Raw genomic sequence first — 24,989 nt, 5'->3', positions numbered from 1 at the left:
CTCTCCAGCTGCCCAGCTCTGAAGACAATGCTGCTGCCAGTAGCTGTGCAGAAGTAGGAGTAGCAGTACTGGTAGCATCCGCACACACACACATACACACACACTCCTTTCTTCCCTCAAACCCTACAATTGCAGGACCCTGAAATTTCAGATTTAAATATCTGAAACCATGACACTGATCATTTGAAAAATCCTAGGACTGTGAAATTGACCAAAATGGACAATGAATTCGGCAGAGCCACTGTCACAGGGTGGGGCACAACCCGTCCCTGTCTACACTAGGTGCTGAGTTGCCTCTCACCCTGTTAGTGAGCCGGGTGCACCCCCCCCCAGCGCAGGAGTGGCCCCGCTGAGCCGCACGGCCGCGTTATACACCTTTGCAACGGCCTGAAGGGACAAGCCTGCACTTCGCAAACACTAGGCTCGCCGGAGCGGCACAGACAAAGGCGAGGAGCGGAGCTGCTGGGGAACCGCTGCAACAGCAGCAGCTCCCCTGGGACTGGGCTGCAGCCGCGCCCCCCCCTCCCCGCCGCCTCCTCCTCCAGCGCCTGCGTGGAGCCTCCCTCAGTCCCCCTCCGCGGAAAGTTTGTGCGCTGCGGGGCAGGGCTGGGAGCGAAGGCGCCGCGCGCTGGTTTCCTGCCGGACGCAGCACAGCGGCGGCTGGCCCCGGAGCGGCTCCCTCGCAGCGCAGCGGCTCCCCCCGTCCGTCCGCAGGCGATGGGCAGCCTCCAGGTGTACGCGGGCGCCCTGCTAGGTGAGCGGCGCTGCCGCGCCCGTGTCCTCAGCCAAGGGCAGCCGGGGCGGATCCTGCAGCCTCGCTCAGCTCAGCCGCGGGCCGGGATCGGGGGGTGGGTGCCCAGAGCCCGGCTACCGGGGGCCCCCGCCGGGGCTCCTGGCCGGTTCGGAGCAGCGCTGCCAGCTGGAGCGGTGGGTGTCCCGGGGCGGGGCTGGGACCCGGGGAGCCACTTCTGGGACACCCCCGGGCTGAGAGCCTCGGTCCCGGGGCGCCCCGCCGCCTGCCTCACCCGCCTGCCTCCCGCTCCCCGCAGGGCTGTGTGTCGCCGCCCTGGCCCAGGAGCCCGAGTACAGCTACGGGTGCGCCGAGGGCAGCTGCTACCCCGCCACCGGCGACCTGCTCATCGGCCGCGCCTCGAAGCTCGCCGCCAGCTCCACGTGCGGGCTGCAGCGGCCCGAGCCCTTCTGCATCGTGAGCCACCTCCAGGTGAGCCGGCGGCGGCGGGAGGGGCCGGGCTGCGCGGCTGGCGCTGGGCCGGCCGCGGGGGGGGGGGAGCCGCGCGCATCCCCGGGACCCCGCTTTGCGCGCACAGTTGCATCCGCCCGGCGCGTCCTACCCTCGGGTGTGGGGCTGCCGGGCTGGAAGGAAGCGCCTTTCCCAGGCAGCGGGAGCGCGGGGACAGGCTGTGCCTGCCTGGGAATGCCGTGCTGAGAGCGGACAAAGCCTCCCCCTCACCCGCTGGGGCTCTGCGCGTCTCCCGTTCCCCTGGCCCGCCAAACACTGAGCCAGATTCGGAGTCTTCCCTGCCCCCCAGCTCTGCAAAGCAGGGAGCACCCAGCAGGGTCATGAAACCCGTGAGCATCACCCAGCCTTCCCCCATCACTGCCACATCCCTAGACTGGCCAAAGCCGGGAAAATTCAGTAGGGAATCACCCCGACAGGACAGGGAGCGGTGTCTCTCCTTCTAACAACGAGGCATCTTTTGTGCTAGTCAGATAAGCATACTAGTTTCAGCTGAACTTCATTGGAAAATGTTCTTATATGCAATTTGGCCAACAGCAACTGCATCACTGAGAATTCGAAATAGCAACTGCTCCCTCACCCTAAATAACATATTGAGGGTTATACTAAATTGGAGGCTGTTACTTGGGGCCTATGCAATTGCTTTGGCCAGGTCTACACTAGACCTAGAAGGTCAGCTTAAGGTATGCAACTTACCTTAAATCAAGCTTGGTGCTGTCTTCATAGTGGGAAGCTGACCAGAACAAATATTCCCATCAGCTTTCTTTACTCCTGGCCACTACAAGGAGTACTGGGTGCCTTCTGAGTTTGATTTAGCGGGTCTTTATTAGACCTGCTAAATCAAACTCCAGAAGATTGATCAGACAGTGCCAATTCTCCCCATAGTGAAGACATAATCTTACTCTTTTTAGGCATAAGGATGTTCAGGACTAGTCAAGTATCTGATACACAAATGCTTATCAGATAGTCAGTCGACTATTCGATCCCCCCCCCTCCGATGTCTCTTTCAGCAAGGAAGAGGGGGGGATACTTCAAAGTGGCAGCACCGCACAGCTGAGCCCAAGTTCAGCTGTGCGGTGTTGCCCCTTTGAATGTTGCTTCGGTGTTTCAAAGCAGCAGCGCCACACATAGCCTGGGATCAGCTGGGGACTCCCCATCTGATCCTGGGCTCCCCATGGCATTTCTGCAGAACCCTGGATCAGCTGGGGAGTCCCCAGCTGTCTCCGGGTTCTGGGGAAATGCCGCAAGGAACCCAAAGTCACCTGGGGACTCCCCAGCTGATCCCAGGTTCCACTGAAATGCTGCACAGAGCTCAGGATCAGCTGACCTCAGGCTCCACGTGACATTTCAGATTGGCAGCGCAACATGGAGTCTGGGGTCAGTGGGGACTCTGAGTCCCCTAACAATTCTCGGGCTCCGTGAGGGTGCTTCTGCTTTGAAATGCACAAGAACTCCCGCTGGGGATTCTTGTACATTTCAAAGCTGGCCCCTGTGCAGCCCAGAGTCAGTTGGACTTTCCACTGGCCCCAGGGGCTGCACACGGAGGTCCACATTCCCAGCGGGGACTCTTGTATGTTTCAAAGGAGGAATATGAAAGTGCCTATTGACTAGTCAATGAAAATTCCATCGACTACTCAACTAGTAAATTAACCGCTAGTTAACATCCTTACTTAGGCCTAGTGTTACCACTATCAGTAAGTAGTACTGCTGAAAAAGATTGGGGGTCAGCATGGATCATATATTAAGTGTGAGTCAACAAAGGGATGCAGCTGTGAAAAAAGCTAATGTCATTCTGGGGTGTATGACACAGGTCTACTCAGCACTGTTGAATATTATGTTGAATTTTGGGTTTCACGCTCAAAGAAAGATGTGGGTAATATAAAAAGGGTCCAGAGGAGAGTGACAAAAATGATAAAAGGTTTAGAAAACCTGACCTATGAGAAAAGGTTTAAAATGGTCATGTGTAGTCTTGAGAAAAGATGAGGCAGGAGGGAGATGAGAGCTGTTAAGACAGTGACCAGTCAAGTGTTTGCAGCATAGAACATCTAGGTTAGATAGGAGGAAAACATTTCCAAGAGTAAAGATAGTACAGTATGGGAGTAGGTTTCCAAGCGAGGTTGTGGAATCTGCTTAAATACAGGTAAGACAGACATTTTCCTGCTTCATTGTAGGAGAATGGGCTAGATGATCTCTCAAGGTTTCTTCTACCCCTAGATTTCTCTTAGTCTGTGATTTAGAGGCAGTATATTAACATGTTTAATTATTTGCACCCAAGTGTACTTAGACATTTAGACTCAATTTAACTTGATAAGTTAAGAAAGAATGTGGCACAGGGAGTTCAATTATACTATTCCAGGCTTGTATAGAGCTGTCTAGACTACTTCCTGAATCAAAATCAGTCTGTAATTATAGTATAAATTCTGGCATTTAGGGTGGGGGTAGTTAAATCTATGTCTAGAAAAACAAGGTAAATAAAAGTCCTTTCTCTGGTTCTTCTCTTTACATAGAAAATATGATTTTTTTAATATGTGAAAAATAGTTTAGCACACTCCATGTTTCCAAGACACAAGGGAATTTGGCTATATGTAAAAAAAAAGGGGGGGGGAAAGGATAAATGGAGCTATATTACAGTTGAAAATCAATAAACAATCTCAACCTCAGTTTATAATGTCAAAAACACTAACCCAAATTCTGTGATCCTATGTCGAGCAAAACTCCCCAAGAAAGCAATGGGAGTCTTGTTCTATTCAGTACCGTAGAATCTAACCCATTCAGGGCCAAAGGATTTGTCCCATTTGATACAAAATGGCTCAAGGTAGTAAAGTTCACAGCAGACTTTGAAGAGCTTCAAAGGGATCTTACAAAATCGGGTGGGTAAATAACAAAATGGCACATGAAATTCAATGTTGATTAATTAAAAGTAATGCATATTGGAAATCATAATCCCAACTATTCCTATAAAATGATGGAGTTTAAATTAGCTGTTACCACTCGAGAGTGAGATTTTGAAGTCATTGTTGGTAATTCTCTGAGAATATCCACTCAATGTGCAGCAACAGTCAAACCAGTGAACAGAATGTTGGGAATCATCAAGAAAGGAATATATAATAAGACAGAAAATATTATATCGTCTCGATATAAATCCTTGGTATGTCTGCATCTTGAATACTGTATGTAAGTGTGCTCCCTTCATCTCACAACAGCTGCCATATGAGGAGTGATTAATAAGACTGGGACTTTTCAGCCTGGAAAAGAGATAGCTAAGGGGGGATATGGCAGCGGTTTATTCAATCATGAGTGGTCTGGAAAAAGTAAATAAGGAAAAGTTATTTACACCTTCCCAGATCATAAGAACTAGGGATCACCAAATAAAATTAATAGGCACAGGTTTAAAATAAAGAAAAGGAAATATTTCTTCACACAATGCATGGTCAACCTGTGGAAATCCCTGCCAGAACATGTTCAGAAGATCTAGACTTTAACAAGGTTCAGAAAAGAACTAGATACATTCATGGAGGATAGGTCCCTCAATGGATATATTCAGATGGACAGGGATGTTGTCCTTAGCCTTTGTTTGTCAATGTCTGGGAATGAGTGACACGGGATGGATCACTTGATGATTCTCTGTTCTGTTCATTCCTGCTGGGGCACCTCGCATTGGCCACTGTCAGCAGACAGGATACTAGGCTATATGGACCTTTGGTCTGACGTAGAATGGCCATTCTTATGTTCTTATGCTTCTTAGTATAGTTGAACCAGAGATTAAAGTGGCCCAGAACGTTGTATCAATAAGAAGTGGCCACTGGTAGGAGCCCATACATAGTTGATGTTGAAGTGCTGCCACACCCTACTTCCAGGGGCACCAGCGGGAGTATAGGGGTAAAAGAGGCAGCTGTCCTGAGTGGCCCATGCGGTAAATCACTGAAGGGCTAACTTGGAGAGACTGTCCCAAGCCCCACCCCTTCTGCAGGCTCAGAGCCTGGCCTCTGTATGTTAAGATTTTTAAATTACTTTTACCCTGAGTTGAACAAAAATGCAGCTCATTTAGCTAATAAAGCATGCTCAGCACTTTGCAGGATTGGGCCCCAATATGGCTATAGAGTAATTTCTGAAAAAACTTTCAAATATTCCCTTATTTTTATTCTTGTCATTACATATTCTGAGTCAGAAATGTATTCTTGATAGTTTTTGTTCCTCCCTACTTCCCATTCAAAGGTGCAGAGTCTGGCAGAAAAGACATGGTTAGAGGTGGAATACTGAAAGACCCTACCCCCCCCCCCCACCACCACCACCACTTTCCCTGGCAAAAACAGGATTTGAGGATGCTCAGAAATTTTGAGTAAACCTTTAGGGATTTATCGTTCTCCCATTTAAATAACTGACAACTTTGACCCTGATTTCACTGGTGACAGGATAAGGTCTGTATTTGGGACCCCTAATTGGGCTGATTTGGAAGTGCTCATTTTGATTAAACTCGGAGAGCTGGTAGGTAAGCTCCCATGGGAAGCAAGACTAAGAGGAAAAACAACTGAAGAGAGTAGGCAGTTTTTTAAAAGGGACATTATTAAGGGCCCAAAAGCAAACTATTCCACTATGTAGGAAAGTATAGCAGGAGATCACCTTGGATCAACCAGGAGATCTTACATGATTTAAAAATAAAAAAGGAGTCATATAAAAAGTGGAAACTAGGTAAAATTGCAAAGGATAAATGAATATAAGCAAACACAGGTATGCAGGGACGAGATTAGAAAGGCAAAGGCACAAAACAAGCTAAATCTATCTAGAGACATAAAGGACAAGAAGAAGACATTCTACAAATATCTTAGAAGCAAGAGAAAGACCAAGGACAGGGTAGGCCCATTGCTTGGTGAAGAGGGAGAAACTACAGGAAATTTGGAAATGGCAGAGGTACTTAATGACGTCTTTATTTTGGTTTTCACCAATAAGTTTGATATAGTGAATGCTAGTGGAAATGGGGTAGGTTTAAAAGTTAAAATAAAAAAAAAGAACAGGTTAAAAATTACTTACAAAAGTTAGAGATCTTCAAGTCACCAGGGCCTGATGAAATGCATCCTAGAATACTCAAGAAACTGATAGAGGAGGTATCTGAGCCTTTATCTAACATCTTTGAAAAATCATGGAAGATGGGAGAGATTCCAGAAGACTGGAAAAGGGCAAATATAGTGCCCATCTATAAAAAGGGAAATAACCCAGGAAACTACAGGCTAGTCAGTTTAACTTCTGTGCCAGGGAAGATAATGGAGCAAGTAATTAAAGAATCCATCTGCAAACACCTGGAAGATAATAAGGTGATAGGTAACAGCCAGCATGGATTTGTAAAGAACAAATCATGTCAAACCAATCTGATAGCTTTCTTTGATAGGATAATGAGTCTTGTGGATAAGGGAGAAGCAGTGGACGTGGAATACCTAGACTTTAGTAAGGCGTTTCATACGGTCTTGCATGACCTTCTTATCAATAAACTAGGGAAATACAACCTAGATGGGGCTACTATAAAGTGGATGCATAACTGGCTGGATAACCATTCTCCGAAAGTAGTTATTAACAGTTCATAATCGTGCTGGAAGGGCATAACAAGTGGGGTTCTGCAAGGGTCAGTTTGGGGACCAGTTCTGTTCAATATCTTCATCAATGATTTAGATGATGGCATAGAGTACACTTACTAATTTTATCAGATGATACCAAGCTGGGAAGGGTTGTATATGCTTTGGAGGATAGAGTCATAATTCAAAATGATCTGGACAAACTAGAGAACTGGCCTGAGGTAAACAGGATGAAGTTGAATAAAGACAAATGCAAAGTGCTCCACTTAGGAAGGAACAATCCGTTCCACACATTCAGAATGGGAAGTGATTGTCTAGGAAGGAGGTACTGCTGAAGGGATTTAGGGGTCACAGTGGACCACAAGCTAAATGTGAGTCAATGGTGTGACTGGTTACGTCTAGACTACATCTCTGTTGGCAGAGGGATGTAAATTAAGCACTTTGAAAGTGCAAATGAAGCGGGGATTTAAATATCCCATGCTTCATTTGCATAATCAAATAATGGCGCTCTCTCGAAAAAGCACTATTTTGAAATTGACTCTTTCAAAAACAGGGCACGTCCAGATTGCGGTTTCAATTTCAAAATAGTGCTTTTTCAAAAGAGCGCCATTATGTGTTTATGCAAATGAAGCACTCGATATTTAAATCTCCGCTTCATTTGCACTTTCAAAGTGCTTCATTTACATCCCTCTGCTGACAAAAGGATGTAGTCTAGACATAGCCTCACGGTTGCAAAAAAAGCAAACATAATTCTGGGTTGCATTAACAGGAGTGTTGTAAGCAAGAGACATGAGACGTCATTCTTCCGCTCTACTCTGCACTGATCAGGCCTCAATTGGAGTATTGTGTCCAGTTCTGGGCACCGCATTTCAAGAAAAATGTGGAGAAATTGGAGAAGGTCAAGAAAAGAGCAACAAGAATGATTAAAGGTCTAGAGCATGGGTTCCCAAACTGGGGTGTGTGAAGAAATTCCAGGGGGAGCACGAGGCAACCCAGCCCCCACCATCTAGTTGCTGCCCTGGTCAGTTCCCCCCCCCCCCCCCGTTTTTTTCCCCTCAAGAAGTTTTGCTGCTATTTTCTGGGTGTGTGTGTGAGGGTTTCTCAAAAAGAGCGTGTGATGCCGAAAAGTTTGGGAACCACAAGAGAACATGAGCTATGAAGGAAGACTGAAAGAATTGGGCTTGTTTAGTTTGGAAAGGAGAAGACTGAGAGGGGACATGATAGTGGTTTTCAGGTATCTTAAAAGAGTGTCACAAGGAGGAGGGAGAAAAATTGTTCTCCTTGGCTCTGAGGATAGGACAAGAAGCAATGGACTTAAAGTATAGCAAGGGAGGTTTAGGTTGGACATTAGGAAGAACTTCCTAACTGTCAGGGTGGTTGAACAATGGAATGAATTGCCTAGGAAGGTTGCAGAATCTCCGTCACTGGAGATATTTAAGAGCAGGTTAGATAGACATCTATCATGCATGATCTACACAGTGCTTGGTCCTGCCATGAGGACAGGGGACTGGATTTAATGATCTCTCAAGGTCCTTTCCAGTTCCAGTATTCTATGATTACTTACACATTAGCCCGAAGAATGAAGATGATGGTGGAGTCATGCCTAAGGAATCCTGGGAATACACAGACCACAGAGGCTGGTCTTGATTTGCATGCTCATGGCAGAAATGACAAAAGGGCTTGTGGAGTATGAACTGTGTGACTGGGAACTCTGTGGAACAGCATCTCTTACTCTGTTCTAAAGCAACATCTCTAATGCTCGGATCCTTGACAGATGAGGTGCTGTTTTATTAAGAGCTGAGTGAATGTAGCCTCCACTCTGCCAACAGCATCATCCGTATCTGCCTACTTGCCAAGTTTTTGGACAGGCCCCATCATGTTTTTTTCCCATGCTGACCTTTATGCTTGGATGGAGTGCTCAGTAAAAAAAAAATCCACAATATCACCACATTATGCTCTTTTGAATTTTGCCTTAAAACCTACATGAACCACGATGCCCACATAGCGCTTGATAATAATTAGTGACCAGCAGCATATTTGAGCTGTTTTACCATTCTTTGCCTCAGGCACCCCATATTGGTATTCCTATACATCAGTCTCTTGTCTTAATTTGGATGTAAATCCCTTTAGACAGGGAATGTTTCTGTTATGCCTATACAGTGTCTTGCATGCTCTATCACAGTACACATCATATATATAGTAGCCCAGTGTCTGAGAGTCTGTAATGCTGAAATGCTGCATGGGGAGTGCGGGGCCCAAATGGCTGCTTGCTCCCCCGCGGCAGCCTGGCTGAGCGGCGCAGAAGTCAGCTGAGTGCTGCGGCGGGAGAGGAAGGGGGGCAGGGTCTGACCGTGAACGTCACCGCCCCGCCCCTCTTCACCCCTGCCATGGCACTCGGCTGACTTCTATGCCACTCAGCCAGGCCACCGCGGGGGAGCAAGTGGCGCAAGCGACCGTTTGGGCTCCATAGTGACCCAGGTGAGAGGCAGGAGGGTGAGGAGAGCTGAGAGAGAGGGGGAGGCAGTAGGAGGAGAACAGAGAGAGAGAGACAGAGTGAGAGACCAGAGGCTCAGGAGAGAAGACCAATGTGGAGGAGAGACCGGAAAATCCTGTTTTATGACGGGCTAATTGGCTAGTGAATAGATAATGGTTGTTATCTGTGGTGCAGGATTATCCTGCTTTTTCTGTGGTGCAGGATTAGTCTCTATGGCTGTGGTCACCAACCCATCGATCGCAATCGACCAGTCGATCGCAAGGCCTCAACCAGTCAACGTAAGGCGTTTGGGCACCCCCACCGCCCATTTTCCTCCCACCCCTGAGAAGCCCCACTACCTACTTCTAGTGTAGTGCCAACTTCCCGTGGGGTGGACGGAAGTCCTGTATGAAGCCCACGTCGTTTCCGGGGGTTCCGGAAGTGCGTGGGCTGCTCCCCTCCTACAGCTCTGTTGCATGCTGGGGGAGGGGGTGTTGGCCCTGGACGAGGAGTGCAGCGGCTTCCCTGCGCCGCACGTGCCGGAGGGATGAGTCAAGCGCAGGGGTTTCCCTGCGCCGCGGGAGCAGGGCTTGGCCCCAGGGTTTGGCCTGGGGAAGGCACCCGTGGGTGTTTGGTCATGCTGTGGGAGGGAGGGGGTTGTCTTGGCTGGGCCACGCCTCAGGAGGGGGGTTTGACCCCGAGGCAGGCGCCCATGGGGGTTGGCCGTGCTGCGGGGAGGGGGCGGGGTTGGCCGCGCCGCACCACGGGAGAGGCAGTTTGGCCCTGGGGCAGGCTCCCACGGGGGTTTGGCCCTGCCGCGGGAGAGGTGGTTTGGCCCCGGGGCAGGCTCCTGTGGGGTTTTGGCCCTGCCGCGGGAGAGGTGGTTTGGCCCCGGGGCAGGCTCCCGTGCGGTTTTGGCTGTGCCGCGGGAGAGGTGGTTTGGCCCCGGGGCAGGCTCCCGTGCGGTTTTGGCCCTGCCGCGGGAGAGGTGGTTTGGCCCCGGGGCAGGCTCCCGTGCGGTTTTGGCCCTGCCGCGGGAGAGGTGGTTTGGCCCCAGGGCAGGCTCCCGTGCGGTTTTGGCTCTGCCGCGGGAGAGGTGGTTTGGCCCCGGGGCAGGCTCCCGCGGGGGTTTGGCTGCGCTGCAGGAGGCACGCACTGGCTTCCCTCAGGGCCGTGGGGTGGAAATCCTGGGAGGAGGCAATAGCAGGGGACTCGCTGCCCCCACTCTCCTCTGTTACCTCCCCCCTCTCCCCAGCTCCCTGTTCCCTCTCCCCACCCTCAGAAACCTGTTCCCACTGGCACCCTGTCCCCTTTCCCGTCCCCAGCCACAGAAACCTGTTCCCACTGGCACTCTGTCCAAACAGGTTCCCTGCCCTTCTCATAAATAAAGACAATGCAGAAACAGTATTTTATTTGAAAATGAAGCCTGGCCAACAAACCCCCAATTGGGGCCAATCTCCCATCTGGCCACAGCATCATGACACTCCTGCACTCCTCTTTGCCCCAGACCCTAAATCTCAGCCTATCTTATACCGGAACCCCCTGACCTGAGCCCCTCACATACCCCTGCCCAAATTCCTGAACCCTCAAATCCAGAAGTCTGTGGCTTACTTAGTACCCTAACCCTACATCTGATCGTAACACTGCCCGTCCTGGAACTCCATCCCCAAGCCAGCATTCCCTTATCCACTTCCTCCTGCATCCAGATTTCCTCCCAGAGTTTGCACCTCTCACTCCTTCCCGCACCCAAATCCATCATTCCCACCCCGGAGCCTACACACCCTGTCTCAACCCAACGAGGATATGTTTAGACTGCAGGAGTTTTTCAGGATTCCGGAGATACCCCAGAAAAACGCTTCTGCATCCAGGGATGGGTTTGTTCTTCCACTTTTTAGTGGAAGAGCAAACAAGATCTTTCGGTCACCCCTATATTCCTCTTTCCATGAGGAATAAGGGGGCTTCCAAAAGAAGGGGTTTTTCTGACATTTGGTCAAGTCTAGATAGGCCAAATGTTGGAAAAACTTCTTCCTACAGAAGAATTGGGGGGAGAGGGGGAAGCAGCAGTGTAAGGGTTGGGGATAGGAAGTGATGGAGAGGAGGTGAATATAGAGGGCGGGGCTTCAAGGAAGGGGTGGGGCTTCAAGGAAGGGGCGGGGCGGTAGATCTTGGCTTGGTCTGTCATTTAAAAAGTGATCTTGGGTGTAAAAATGTTGGAGACCACTGCTCTATGGCTTGGTCCATGCTACCGGGAGCTATCAATTGAAGTTACGCATCTTTAGCTTCTTGAATAAGTAGCTGAATTCAGCATATTTAGATCAACTTACCACAGTGTCTTCACCATGGCAAGTCAACAGCTGATGTTCTCCCATCAATTCTGCTTGCGCCTCTCATTCCAGTGGAGTGCTGGAGTAGATGGGAGAGTGATTGGCCGTCAATTTATCGCATCTATACTAGACATGATAAATCGACTCCCATTGGATCGATTGCTGCCATCTATCCATTCGGTAGTGGAGACCCACGATTTTAAACAGGTGCATGCAGCCCCAAGTTCACAAGTTAGGGTTGCATTTGTGCTTATAAGCACAAATTTTCTCAACCTAAGTGCATTCTTGAAAATTTGGATTTGTAAAATTCCACCCTACTAAATAGGATGTACACTAAATCTTTACAGGAGACTTTGAGATGCACAGGGCTTTGTCCAGGATATCTCTAATAACAACCACTATTTCACAGAGTGTTGGAACTTGTTTTCTGAGTGTTTCAGCATAAATCAGTTTAAATCAGTTTAATAGTTTTCTGTAAACATTAATATTTACTTACTAGAAGACTTAGCTAGCATTGCTTGGATCCTTGAAGGGGGTAGGAGGCTGGGAGTGTTGAGAAAGCAGGAGTCAAGGGGTGGGGTTGCAGGAGTCCGTATATGGAGTTGGGAGGTGCTTCTCCTCAAGGGTGGTGGTGGGGCCCTTGCTGCCCCCCTTTCTGTTTGATGAGAAACAATCACATTCCATGCACATGCTATTGTCCTGTCATAACCAAATTCTGACCTTGCTTTAAGTTATGATAAGAGGATGCTGCATACCGAATTTGGTGGTAGTAGCGCTTATCGTTCAGGAGAAGTTCTTGAACAAACATACTCATGGATGGACACGCAGACAGATGTACAAACTCTTTCAGATATAATGTAGATGAATTGTGCTAGGGAGTAATTGTTCCCAGGGATAGTCCCTGGAATTAGTTTTAAGTAAAAACATACTTCCAATAAAACTAAAAGCATATTGAATTTCTGTCATATTTTTCCCTTTGTCCTTCAATTTACATTGAGTAAATATGCTATTTTTAAAGGGAAAAAAAATCTTGTGGATTAATTCTACAAAAGGCACAAAGAGCCAAATATAACACTAAAACCAAATATGTTTATCGTCAAGGAACAACTATTCCACTTTTTGATACAACAGCCAATGCTAAGACTAATAAGTTAAATGTCTTCTTATTTCAGGAGGACAAAAAATGTTTCACATGCGATTCTCGGTACCCCTTTCATGAGACTCTCAACACTGATAGCCATCGTATTGAAAATGTGGTCACAACGTTTGCTCCAAACCGCCTCAAGCTGTGGTGGCAGTCAGAAAATGGTATGTAGTTCGTCTGGGGATTGTTGCTAGTGAGCATAATTGGCCACCCTTGATTGATTTAAATGTTCTAGTGTCTCTTGTTATTTGAAGGGTTGTCTGCCTACTTGTTAGTGCTGCATAGGGCATTAGTGTTTTAAGCACAGGTCCTTTGATAAATTCTTTGATTTATACCTGAGTGGTGCTTTATTATAAACAAAGTCTTATGGACTTTAAGAGTTCTGGAAAAAGTATAAGATAAATCTTTAAGAATCTCTTATTAAGGTTTTAAAAAATATATAGATTTTGTGTATTATGTCCAAATTGATTGTGTTTAGTGGAATGAGCAGGGCTCGACAATTAGGGCAATCTACTCGCTCGTGGCAAGTAGATTTTAGCCCGGCACGGCACCACTGTGCAATCAGCACATGTGCAAACCGCGCGGTTGGTGAGCAGGGCTCGCCGCCGCTTGTCAAGCCCTGGGAATGAGCATCTCAATACAGAATAGCTGTAACAGCTGTCCAGTGTTGTTGGCATAGCATGCCTATCAGTGGATGGAGGCAGTGCAGTTAGAGGGTCCACTGCTCCAGCTGTTGTCACTCAGGTACCTTGAGGTTGGTCCAGCTCATGCCAGGTGCTGGACAGGACTCCTACAGCATAAAGCCTCTGCCCCACAGGAGAAGTGGAAAATGAGGGCCACTCTCTCACTATCCCCTTGCTGCTCTGCACAGACGTATTCATCTGCCAACAATACACATGAACAAAGCAAGCAAATAATCAAAGCAAATGAAAACCACACACATTAGTTTCACGGGCTCCCCTCACCCCTACTTCTTTCCAGGATAGCACACTCCTTCTTTACTTTTGCAGCCTGCCTGAATTTCCTCAAGAAAGGCCTTCTGATCCTAAAGTTTCTGAGATTGCCTTCCATGCTCATTTTTGTAAAGGGTTTGTATCTTGGCAAATATGTTAGCAAAGATTCTTATTGCAATTTAACAAACACTGTGAAGTTTTGAAAAACTTTTATTAGCCCACTAAAAAGAAGTTTATATGATGCCTTTTTTAACAAGGGAGTTTAATCCAGCTATCTTTCTCCAGTGTTTCTAGTTTAGCATTCCAGATAACTCATGTTTTTTGCAATAGACTTGGCAATCTACCAACAGAAAAGTTTTAGCTCATAAGGTCATGCAAATGTCACTCAAAAGTAAACAACAAATGATTCTTTCTCCATGTAGGCATAAAGCATCAAGGATCATTATATTACTATGAGTTCCACTTAAAATTATAGCTGTTTAAAAATTAGAAAGTGCCATACTTGGGTTATTCTACTTGCCTTCCTCCCTCCCCCTTTAAATCATCTTATTTGTTTTTTATGCTACAAACTAGAATATAATCAGTTTCCAGCTGTTCAAGAATTCTTTTCACGTGCGTCAAATAATTGTTAGCGTTATCCTCCTTCTGTATATAGTCCTAAAATTTTGATCATTTGTAGATCGACAACTTGAAAAAAAATCTCTTTCTTGATGCTGTTAAGCGGAAAGCTTTCATTAGTGAATGAGGAGACCTGAACAGTCAATCTCTGTAAAATTTGACCTTTCATTTGAAAAAACAATTGTAGGCTTCTATCCCTCATGGTTTCAAAATAATCTTTCAACTCTGAACCCTTGCAGTACAATCTCTGATTGTGTGGACAAAGGGCTCTTATACCTCTGCGGCAGCCCATAGTTTCTCCAGGCAGCCTCTGGGTGAAATTAACAAGAGTCTGCTGGGTTTCACTGCAGATATTCAGGATGTTGTGGGCAGGTGTGAAACTAACCAGAACATTGGCAGTTTTATGATACAGTAGAAAACCCCAGAGTTATGAACACCAGCATTAGGAACTGCCCAATCAATCACACGCCTCATTTGGAACTGGAAGGACGCAATCGAGCAGCAGCAGAGATGGGTGAGAAGGGGAGGGAAAGAAAATACAGGTCAGTCCTATGTTAAATTTCTAAAAAAGGGAAAGTTTTTAAAATAAGGATTTGACAAGCAAGGAAAGTTTGTGCTGTTTCATCTAAATGTTCAGATAATGTAAACTTTTAAAAGAACAACCATAATGTTTTGTTCAGTTATGAACAACCTGTCTTCCAGAGGTGTTTGTAACACTAAAGTTCTACTGTACCACTCTGGAAGCTTCGTGCTCCATCTGAGGCAGAGAGGGGGTATATATGGCTGAGGCAAATTTGGAAAATGGGCTGGGGGGAAAATAGCAAAGGCAACTTCATTATCTTGGGATAGCCACGGGACCGTGAGGTTGAGATCTAGGAAGAGAGAGGGTATGTCTACACTTGCCCCCTAGTTTGAACTAGGGAGGAAAACGAAGCATACCGAAGTTGCAAATCAAGCACGGGATTTAAATATCCCACGCTTGATTAGCATATTTGCGGCCGGTCGCCCGATGTAACTTGCCACATATAGACACGGTAGTCTGATTTAAATCCCTTCCCTAGAATTAACTGGTACTCCTCATGCAATGTTAATTCGAGGGAAGGGTTTTAAATCGGACTACCAGCTATGTGCGGCAAGTTACATCGGGCAACCGGCCGTGAATATGCTAATCAAGTGCGGGATATTTAAATCCCACGCTTGATTTGCAACTTCGGTATGCTTCGTTTTCCTCCCTAGTTCAAACTATGAGGCAAGTGTAGACATACCCTAGAGAGAGGAGAGAATTCCCATCCAACAAGCCAAGAGGTTGGGTGGGTCTTACAACTAGACAGACCCAGTGCCAGAGGCTAATACTAGAAATGGAGCCCTTAGGCAGTGTCCAGTATCACCACTATGGTATGAATTCCATCACCCTCCTGTATCAGCAGCTGAGGGAAGAGGCAGGGCTTCTTATCAGGCATTAGAAGGGCAGCCGCTTCCAGTCCCACAGCTATCTTTATGAATCCACCTCTGTCTAGCAGCCTTAGTTTTCTTATGCAAACCAATATAAGGTTAAGCCAGGCTCATGCTTTGGGTGTATGTTGATTAACATACCAGGCCTGAAAGAATCCCCCAGTTCCCTCTATTATACAGCATTGCCTAAGTGGCTATAAGTGAAATCAACATCCACATCTGGGGCTTGGGGAAGTTTGTTGATACTAGTTGAGTTAATCCAGGCTCTTTCCTGGACAGCGAAGCTGCCTCCTCACACACCCATGTTACTAGGCAGAAAGCCATTTGCCAATTTCCAGATTACCTTTGCATGAGCTCTCAGCAGTCCAGCTCCTTGCAGAAAGAATATGATTCATTTCCATTGCACTTCAGGCCTTTCTGCACATGCAGAGGGAAGTGCAGGCCAGGACTTCATCCTTAGTGAACTGTAGAGTTTGCCAGACTGAATCTGCAATGTGTGTAACCACGTGTGTCAGTCACTTAACCGTCACATGTTTCAGTTTCTCATATGTGAAATGGTGTGATGACACTGGAATACCACAAGTACTGGGATAAAGTGAAATACAGTAATTCCTCATTTAACACTATAGATATGTTTCAGAAAATGATCGTGTTAACTGAAAACGTGTTATGCAGGGTCAATTTTCCCATTGAAAATAATGGAAAAGGTGGGGGTTGCATTTCAAGCGGTGGTATCTGTTTGGACCGGGACATAAGGTTGGGGGAGAAAGGGGACTGGGTTACAGCAGGGAGGGGAGGTGTTTGGCTCTGGGGAAGGGAAGGAGAGGACAGGGGAAGGGGATTGGGTTGGGAGTATGCCCATGTGACGGGTCTGCGGGGACCCGCATTGCGTCCAGCGAGGGGTGGGTGGGCGGGGAATGGTGCAGCAAGCAGCGAACCCGCCGTTGCTTTGCAGGAATGTGGGGGAAGCCCTGCATAGCCGCCGGCAATGGGCCGGCTGGGGAAATCGTATTATTCCGGGGACAGTCATGTAATTCAAAAAATGTTTCCTAAAAAAAAAATTGTGCTATCGTGAAAACGTGTTAAGTAGGCACATGTTAAATGAGGAATTACTGTATACTAAATGTCATGCAGACAAAGTACATGTACAGCAGCGTATAAGAAATTATATCTCCAATTAGCAATCCATGTAATGTGATGTTTAGGAAATTTGCAAACACTGTGTCTTCACAGCAATTCCCTAATGTTTGTGACCGTGCTAATCATACATTGTTCTACAGGTTGAACCTCCCTAGTCTGGCATCCTCAGGACCTGACTGGTCCTAAATCAGGGAATTTGCTAGACCAGGGAAGGTCCCTGCCGCATCCCCTCAGCGCTGCCAGCTCTGGGAGGGGATGGGAGTCCCTTACTACTCCCAGCCCCAGCCAGCCCTGCTGCTGCTGCCCCCGCCCCACACTACTGATGGTCTGACCCCAACCCCACAGCTGCAGGCTGTCAGGGGCTACTCCTGGCTCCGGCCCTGGTCCCACTGCTGTGGGCTGGTGGGGACTGACTCTGGTCTTAGTCCTGCTGCCAAGGGCTCCTGGGGACTGTCGAGGGCTCCGGCTCTGCAGTAGCCTGGAGGCTCCATGCTTCCACAGGCTGCCAGAGGCTCTGGCCCCACCCCTGCGCTGCCACAGACTGCTGGGGTTGCCGTTGGCCCTGGTCCCACTGCTGAGGGCTCGAACTCCTGGACTGTGACGGTGCCCCTGAGCTTCTGTGGGCTTCCTGTGGCTCTTTCTCTGGCCTCGCATTATCACTGGCTGTTAAGTGCCCAGTCCTGTGCTGAGGGTGCTGCCCTGGACCTGGTCTCAGTGTTGCAGGCTAGCAGGAGCTGCTGCTGGCTCCAGCCCCACTGCTGTGGGCTGCTCAGAGCTGTTTCCAATTTTTGCCCCATCCTGCTGCTTGATCCTGGCCCCGCTTTTGGATAACCCTCCTGCCGCTAGGCTACTGGGCTCTATCCAGGAACACCCATGGTTGTGCTGGACCACAGATGTTTCCAGACCAGAGACTGCTGGTTTTGGGAGGTGCAACCTGTATTGCAACATAACAGCTAAAGTCAAGAAAATGGTTCTTAGTGCTTAATGGTCCTTAAAGAATGAGGGTCCCTTAGGAAAATTATGTTAAATGCTGAGAAATGTTCCTGCTTATTGTAGAATTTCCTTTTTCTGCCTTCTTTAGGTTTGGAAAATGTAACTCTCCAGCTGGATCTGGAAGCTGAATTCCATTTTACTCATCTCATTATGACCTTCAAGGTAAAGAATCCATAGCATTCTCACAAATCACAACCCAGAGCACTGTATAATGTAACATCTGTCATAGAGGGCAGTTGAGGGCTTAACTGGTTATTTAGACTAAGATATAATGTTCCAGTTTTGAAGATACAGGCTTTCATTAAAAATGCTATTGTTATTGGAATGCAGAGGAGATGGACTTTGTAAAATCTGTTACAATTTTTCAAATTTTTAATCTTTGAATACATGGATAAGTTTCTGCTTTGAATAAATCCAAAATGCATAAAATATAAGGAGAGTAAAGCTCTCTTCTATTGCTCACTTATATTTTATATTTGGGCTTTTGTACCAAAAATGGTACTGTGGGGTCTTGCCATGTTTTTAGACATCAAGATTGTGGAAGTGTGTGCAAAAACTGTGGTTTTGTGTTTGTTTGTTTTGCTTTCTGAATGTTGTTCATATGTTACAAGATTATTGTTGAAATCAACTTAGCACAAGGCATGTTTTTTTTAGCAATCATTTTCACTTGGCAAATGAAAACTTCTTCAAGAGGAATGAACATCTGTGCCTTTGTTTCCTTCCAAACAGATGTCCTGGAATTACAGATTATGTACCATATGTCTCAAAGTATATTATATTTTGGAGGCGTTAGTAGTGACTCCCTTGTTCATTGTAGTCTCTGAATTGTACATGCTAACTTTCTTGGACAACTCAATACTCTGTGTTCTGGGCTCTGCCTCAGACGCACACCTCTGCTTCCACCACAACCCGTCATGTGTTGCTCTCCCACTGGCTGGTCCCCTGCCATGACTCCATATTTCCTTACCAAGCATGGCTTCTAAACACTGGGAAGGATAAATGTATGCCTGTGTTAGGATTTAAAAACTGATTATGGTAGGGATCTGTTGGGCCATGGCAAAAGATGGAAAGAGAAATTTAGTAAGGAAGCAGGACTGGATTGGAACAGGAGGGAAGAGGATTACTCGTTAGTCTATGCACAGAGGATTGTGGACAAGACTGAGAGTGGCTGGAGGAAGAATGCAGCAGTGCCAAAGGCTGCAGGCCTATGTGAAGAGCATAGTAAGGAGCCTTAGGTTCTAAGATCTTTGGGAAGGCATTGTCTTTTTGTTTTGGTTTTTTACAGTGCCTAACATAATGGGGCTCTGGGCCAATACAGGTAGAGCACAGATACAATTTTTTTCTGTATTTGCAAAAATGAGCCCGTGGACATCCACGGGTTTGCAGAGTCCTAAATAGAGGTGTTCCTAGGTGCTAATACAACATAATTGATGGCTATTCATGTGAATGGCCATCATCAATGATACTTCTTTAAAAGCCTGGAAAAAGCCCTCAAAAACTTGGTTAATTTTGAATTAAGGCTGCTTCATACTCAAATGCAAAACATTATTCCGACCTTGTGCCTTTTTTGTGGACAAATACTGCAATAGACCTTTTTAATGCTGCACATATACACCTGTTGGTTTGATGTCATAGTCTGGCTGAGGTCAGAGTAAAGGGTTTGTGTTTGGGTGTGATTGTGAAGGATTAAATGTGTGCATTGTAAGTGCTCCTGAGTTTGAAGTGGAAGTTTGTTTCCTGTATGGTCGTGGCTGTGGTGAGAGTTTGGGTGTTAGGGCATGCAGTCTGAGATTGGTGTGGATGTGAATGTTCATTTCAGTATCTTGATTTTTAGTAATTGCTTTGATGGGATTTTCACTTGAGCAATTTTAGCTCTGAAATTATCAAATTTTAGTTTGTAGGACACAAGTTTGTAATGTGACTATTAGTTTCAGATAAGTAGTAATGCACTTTTATAATTGTGACAAGAAATAGTTTAGCATTTGGCTTTTGGAAGTTTTTGCCTACATATGTTAACCAAATTAAACGTGCGGATTAGTGCAAGCCATATCTTAAACTAATATTTGAGTTTTTAAATTCAGTTTATATTGTGAATGGTCCTAATCTCTCAAAGCTTTCTAAATTGAGATGTATGTCTTTAGCCTAATTATAATTAATTTAATTGTTTGAAATGCTTGTAGGTAAGGAGAAAAACTATTTGGAAGAAATAAAGACTTAGATTGTGTCAGACCATGTCAATGTTAGTTAAAGCAGAGTCATTATGGATTCTGGGAGTGGATCTGATAAAACTGGCTGAGAATGAACTTCTCAACTTGGTGGAGAAAAGACCAGCTTCAGTTACCTATTCAACCATTAAGACAATTGTTAGAGCATTAAGAAAGATAAAGCAGACAGATACCAGAGACAGGTGGAAAAATCTTACTGTTGTTCTCTCTGGGTGTGTCTAGACTATAGGGTTTTGTCGACAAAAGTGGACTTTTGTCGACAAAACTATACCTGAGTCCACACTACCGCTGAGTTCTGTCGACATAACGTCGACAGAACTCAGCAGTTTTGTCGACGCTGGTAAACCTCATTTCACGAGGCATAACGCCTTCTGTCGACAGAGTTCTGTCGACAGAAAGCGTTATTGCATGTAAACTGTCCTTGCGTCTACACTGCCATGTCGACAAAGCAGCTTGCTTTGTCGACAGAACTGAATGTAGTGTAGACGCTCTTTGTCGACAGAAGCTTTGTCGACAGTATTTGTCGACAAAACTTCTGTCGACAAAACCCTGTAGTCTAGACGTACCCTCTGTGTGACTGGACAAGAGACCAAGGACAAGGAAAGATGTACAACTGAATTCCCCACATTGTGCTCAGTTTTTCCCAGCTCTTCCTTGTGTAATAGGAAATGAGGGGCCTACATTAGATCTTCTTGTGATCCTGGACTGACTGGGAAAATAAAGGAGGAGCTACAGTAACTGGGAAATCTGCACTTTCTTCACTGACCATAAAAAATTCTCCATGTTTTTGGTGTCTCATCTTTATTTTAAATAGAATCTGAAGTCTTAGTAGCTTACAATATGCTGAGTTTGCTTGTTGTATTATGAATATGTTTAAGTGAAGACGAACCTATGTTTACTAAATATAATAATCATTCTAAAGATACACTCTGATTTGATGATGCATGAGTCAAATGAAGGGTTGGCCATAATCTGTCTCCAAAGACACTGTGCAGTAGCAGTAGTAAAAAGAAAATTGGGAGAAAAAATAAAAAATGTTATTCTACAGAAAATGTCTTGGAATCCAGGAACAATATACCTTCACGTGCTGTTCTTTGTGGATTTTTTAAAAGGCCTTTCGCCCAGCTGCAATGCTAATAGAAAGATCATCTGATTTTGGAAAAACCTGGCAAGTATATAGATACTTCGCATATGACTGTGAAAACTCCTTCCCTGGTGTTTCTGCTGGACCCATGAAGAAAGTAGATGATATCATTTGTGATTCCCGATATTCTGACATTGAACCTTCAACTGAGGGAGAGGTTGGAAGTTATTTTTGTATATAACGAAGATTTTTCTCTGCATAGTTCAAGATCTCTTATTTTAAGGTTGAGTCTTTCATTTTTCAATTTTTCTTTAGGTCATATATCGTGCCTTAGATCCAGCTTTTAGAATTGAAGACCCATATAGTCCAAGAATTCAAAGTACGTACATGGTTACTTTTCTTTTGAATTCTAACGTTTTTTTTCATTTAACACAACACCAGTGCTGACAAATCATGACTTTTTTGTTATGAGTCTCATTACATCTGATGTCTGTCGTAAGGGCTTAGCTCCTGGTGTTGTGGGATTGTGTGAGAATCTCCGCTCCCATTAAAAAGAAATAAAAGGGGTGTGTAATTCTAAACCTCACACTTTCAGAGAAAATTTGCCCCCCCCCCAAGAAATCCAAATGTGTGTGTGTGTGTGTGTGTATATATTTAAATCTTGTGTTTTAGTTGAAGATCAAGACTTTTTTGGGTCTGATGAGTGACTCTTGAGGTGGCGATATAGAGTGCCTGCCCACCTGAGTTCCCCCAAGCTGTACAGCTTCCCATTAAGCCCTGCTCAGGGCTGCTGCCAGGAGAAAGATCTCTCCCCAAGCCCTGAAGCTGCTGGGAGGAGGGGTAGGAGGTGCCTCTCCCCACTGGCCTCAGTGTGGAGCTCCCATGGTCAGGGGGAAGGGACCCCTCCTCTCTGATCCCACCAGGGAGCCGCCTAGTTAAGCCTGAGCCCCAACCCTCTGCCCCACTTTGAGCCTCCCTCAGCCTTGAGCTGCCTCCTGCACACAAAGCCCTCATTCCCGGCCCCACCCCAAGTCTGTACCCCCTCCTGCATCCCAACCCCCAGCCTAGAGCCTGCACCTCCTCCTGCATATCAGCCCCCAAATCTGAGCCCCTCCCCAAACCTGGAGGCCTCTCCTGCTCCCCAAACACCTCTCCCCCAGCAATAGCCCTGGCATCTCAATCCTCTGCTCCAGTCCTGAGCTCCCTTCCCCATTCAGAACCCTTTGGCCTCACTCCCGCCACATGAATTTTGTTATGTGCACCAACCATACTGGTGCACGTAGAAACATTTATTCTGCTCAGGGGTGGGAAAAATTAGAGGGAACACTGCTGCCCACAGAGATCTGATTGTAGGATTAATTCCTAATACATTGCAAATAATGGATGCATTAATTTTAGTTAGAGACAAAGGAATGCATGGACTGCAGATATAAGAGGTGGGGAAGGCAATTCACACACTGTCCCTAGAACGCACCCAGCTTCAACACGGCTTTCAGGCTTCAGCCACATTGAGGCTGGGGATGGTGGGGCAGTGCACCCTCCCCATAGGGAACCGGGGAGGCTGGGGCGGTGGAGCAGTGTGCCTTCTTTATGCTCTGGGGCTGCATGCCTCCCACCCTCCCCATACTCCAGGTTCGGGGAGGCTGGGGCCATGAACTGCCCACCATCCCCATGCTCTGGGGCTTGGGAAGCTCCTGTGTGGGGCTGGAGGCGTACTTTTGTTGTGGAGGGGGCTTGGCTTCTGGGGGGTAGGACCCTTGTGGTGGTAGGGGCTTGTCTCTCCCAGCCCTACGTTCACCCATCACCCATGAAGGAATGCAAACATACAAGTCTACTGCTGTATGAAAGCACACAGTTTGAAAAAGAAACTTTAGGCATTTTGCAGGCTTTGGCTTTAATTTAAGTTAGTGTCTAACAATGTAAAGCTGCTTGGATGAGATAGCAAACGAAAAACAAATCCCGTAGAAGGTTGTGTGTTGGCTGCTGCTTTGATTAAGTGCTTTCTGTTTAAGCAAGGTTTAAAAAGAGAGATTTATAAGGACTTCTATTTTTATTAGCTTAGTCTGCGGGTATTTTCAAATAGGGGAGAATAATATCAAGGCAGAAAGAAACAAAGGTTAAATTAATTGTTGTAATGTTGTCTTCCTATGAGACCTCTTCCAATGAAAACAGTTACTTTTTATTTGGTTGGTTGAAAAATGGTTGTTTCTGCTGTCAGAATATAGCTAGTATTCAAAGGATATGAGGGCATATTAGAAAAAGTATACAGGCAGTCCCCGGGTTACGTACAAGATAGGGACTGTAGGTTTGTTCTTTAGTTGAATTTGTATGTAAGTCGGAACTGGTACATATTGTAGGGTAAACTCTAGCCAGACATTTCTCCAGAGCTCAGTTTTATTCTCCCACACCTCACTTCCCTCAGTCCTTTATTCTCAAGCTGAGGTATCTGCTGAGAAAAGCCGCTCTGTGTCTCCCTCGTCTGCTGGGGGGGACGGACGCTAGCTTCACGTCTCCCTGGTCTGCTGGGGGGAAGCAGCTAGTGCGGGGTTGCCTCACCTCGTTTGTAAGTAGGGAACCGATGTAAGTCGGATCCATGTAACCTGGGGACTGCCTGTATTTTCATTCTAAGTATTTCTGCCATTGCCAAATGAAGTTTTGCAAACATGCACATAATCCTTCAAGCTCATCCCTTACTTGTGAGAACTTCCTTAGTATTAAACCCCACCCATTTTATATTTTAAATCCAAAATGCACTTGAAAACTGAGGCATCTGTTGTGGCATTTGATGCATGTGGCATTAATATTAAGGTTCTGTGAATGTATAGATCAACACAATAGATCAATTTTTAAAATAATGAATCTCGTGTATGTAGTGATCATATTAGGGGAAAAAACAATGTAATCTCTGGCATTTGTACTGGAAGGATTGAATGTGGGAAATTCATATTTAAACAAAATTAAGTCTTGTTATAAACCCAGATATTGTATTATATCTGGACATAGAAAATTGTTCTGTGTTAGGTCGCCTAAAATTTATGCTCTGTAGTTTTCTTGGTTTCCTTCAGTTCATAGAATTTGGTAACTGATTCAAGAAACTGTTTGCTTTTCCCTGCAGACCTGTTAAAAATCACAAATTTAAGGATCAATTTCACCAAATTGCATACATTGGGAGACAACCTCTTGGATTCTAGAATGGAAATAAAAGAAAAGTATTATTATGCCATTTACGACATGGTGGTTCGTGGGAACTGTTTCTGTTATGGCCATGCCAGTGAGTGTGCACCAGTGGATGCTTTTAATGAAGAGGTGGAAGGAATGGTAAATGCTCACACTTTTTCACACTAAAACTATGATAAAATGCCTTAAGCCTGATTCAGCTCTCTCTCCTCATATTGAGTAGATCTATTCAAGTTAGCACTAATATACATCGGTAAGAATGACAGAATTTTCTTAATTTTCAAACAATAAAACTGTCTTTGCCATTTTTTGGTTGATCAAACACTGAGAACTTAGAGTAGTTTAAAGTTACTTTAACATCTTAAAATGTCTTCTAATTATATTGAAGACCTGATAAGAATACAGTTGCCTTTTATTTTAATTTAGAGAAGGGATTTTTATGCAACGTTGAACTAACCTATGGATTTATTGCTGAAGATTACCATTGAAACAAATAGGGTGAAATGGTGAGACACTTTAATGAACAAGACCAGCACCTGCATTTCTATTAGCTGGTATTAAAAAAAAACTACAAGGGCTATCCA

The 24,989-nt window shown here is 45.8% G+C and overlaps 1 protein-coding gene across 1 annotated transcript in view; it reads left to right on the top strand.

Moving 5' to 3' along the window:
* The first annotated feature begins 554 nt into the window (after positions 1–554).
* Positions 555–24,989, top strand: part of LAMB1 (laminin subunit beta 1) — a 92,635-nt gene continuing 68,200 nt past the window's right edge. The window contains exons 1-7 of the mRNA XM_075927255.1: positions 555–754; positions 1,050–1,222; positions 12,792–12,927; positions 18,008–18,081; positions 21,257–21,445; positions 21,544–21,607; positions 24,344–24,546. Coding sequence (XP_075783370.1) covers positions 718–754; positions 1,050–1,222; positions 12,792–12,927; positions 18,008–18,081; positions 21,257–21,445; positions 21,544–21,607; positions 24,344–24,546 — 876 coding nt within the window. The 5' untranslated portion in view covers positions 555–717. The remainder of the gene's footprint in view (positions 755–1,049; positions 1,223–12,791; positions 12,928–18,007; positions 18,082–21,256; positions 21,446–21,543; positions 21,608–24,343; positions 24,547–24,989) is intronic.

The sequence above is a fragment of the Pelodiscus sinensis genome, chromosome 1 (assembly GCF_049634645.1).
Source record: "Pelodiscus sinensis isolate JC-2024 chromosome 1, ASM4963464v1, whole genome shotgun sequence".
Classification (NCBI taxonomy): domain Eukaryota; kingdom Metazoa; phylum Chordata; order Testudines; family Trionychidae; genus Pelodiscus; species Pelodiscus sinensis.
Note: the sequence above shows the minus strand (reverse complement) of the source record. Positions and strands in the feature narration are given on the sequence as shown.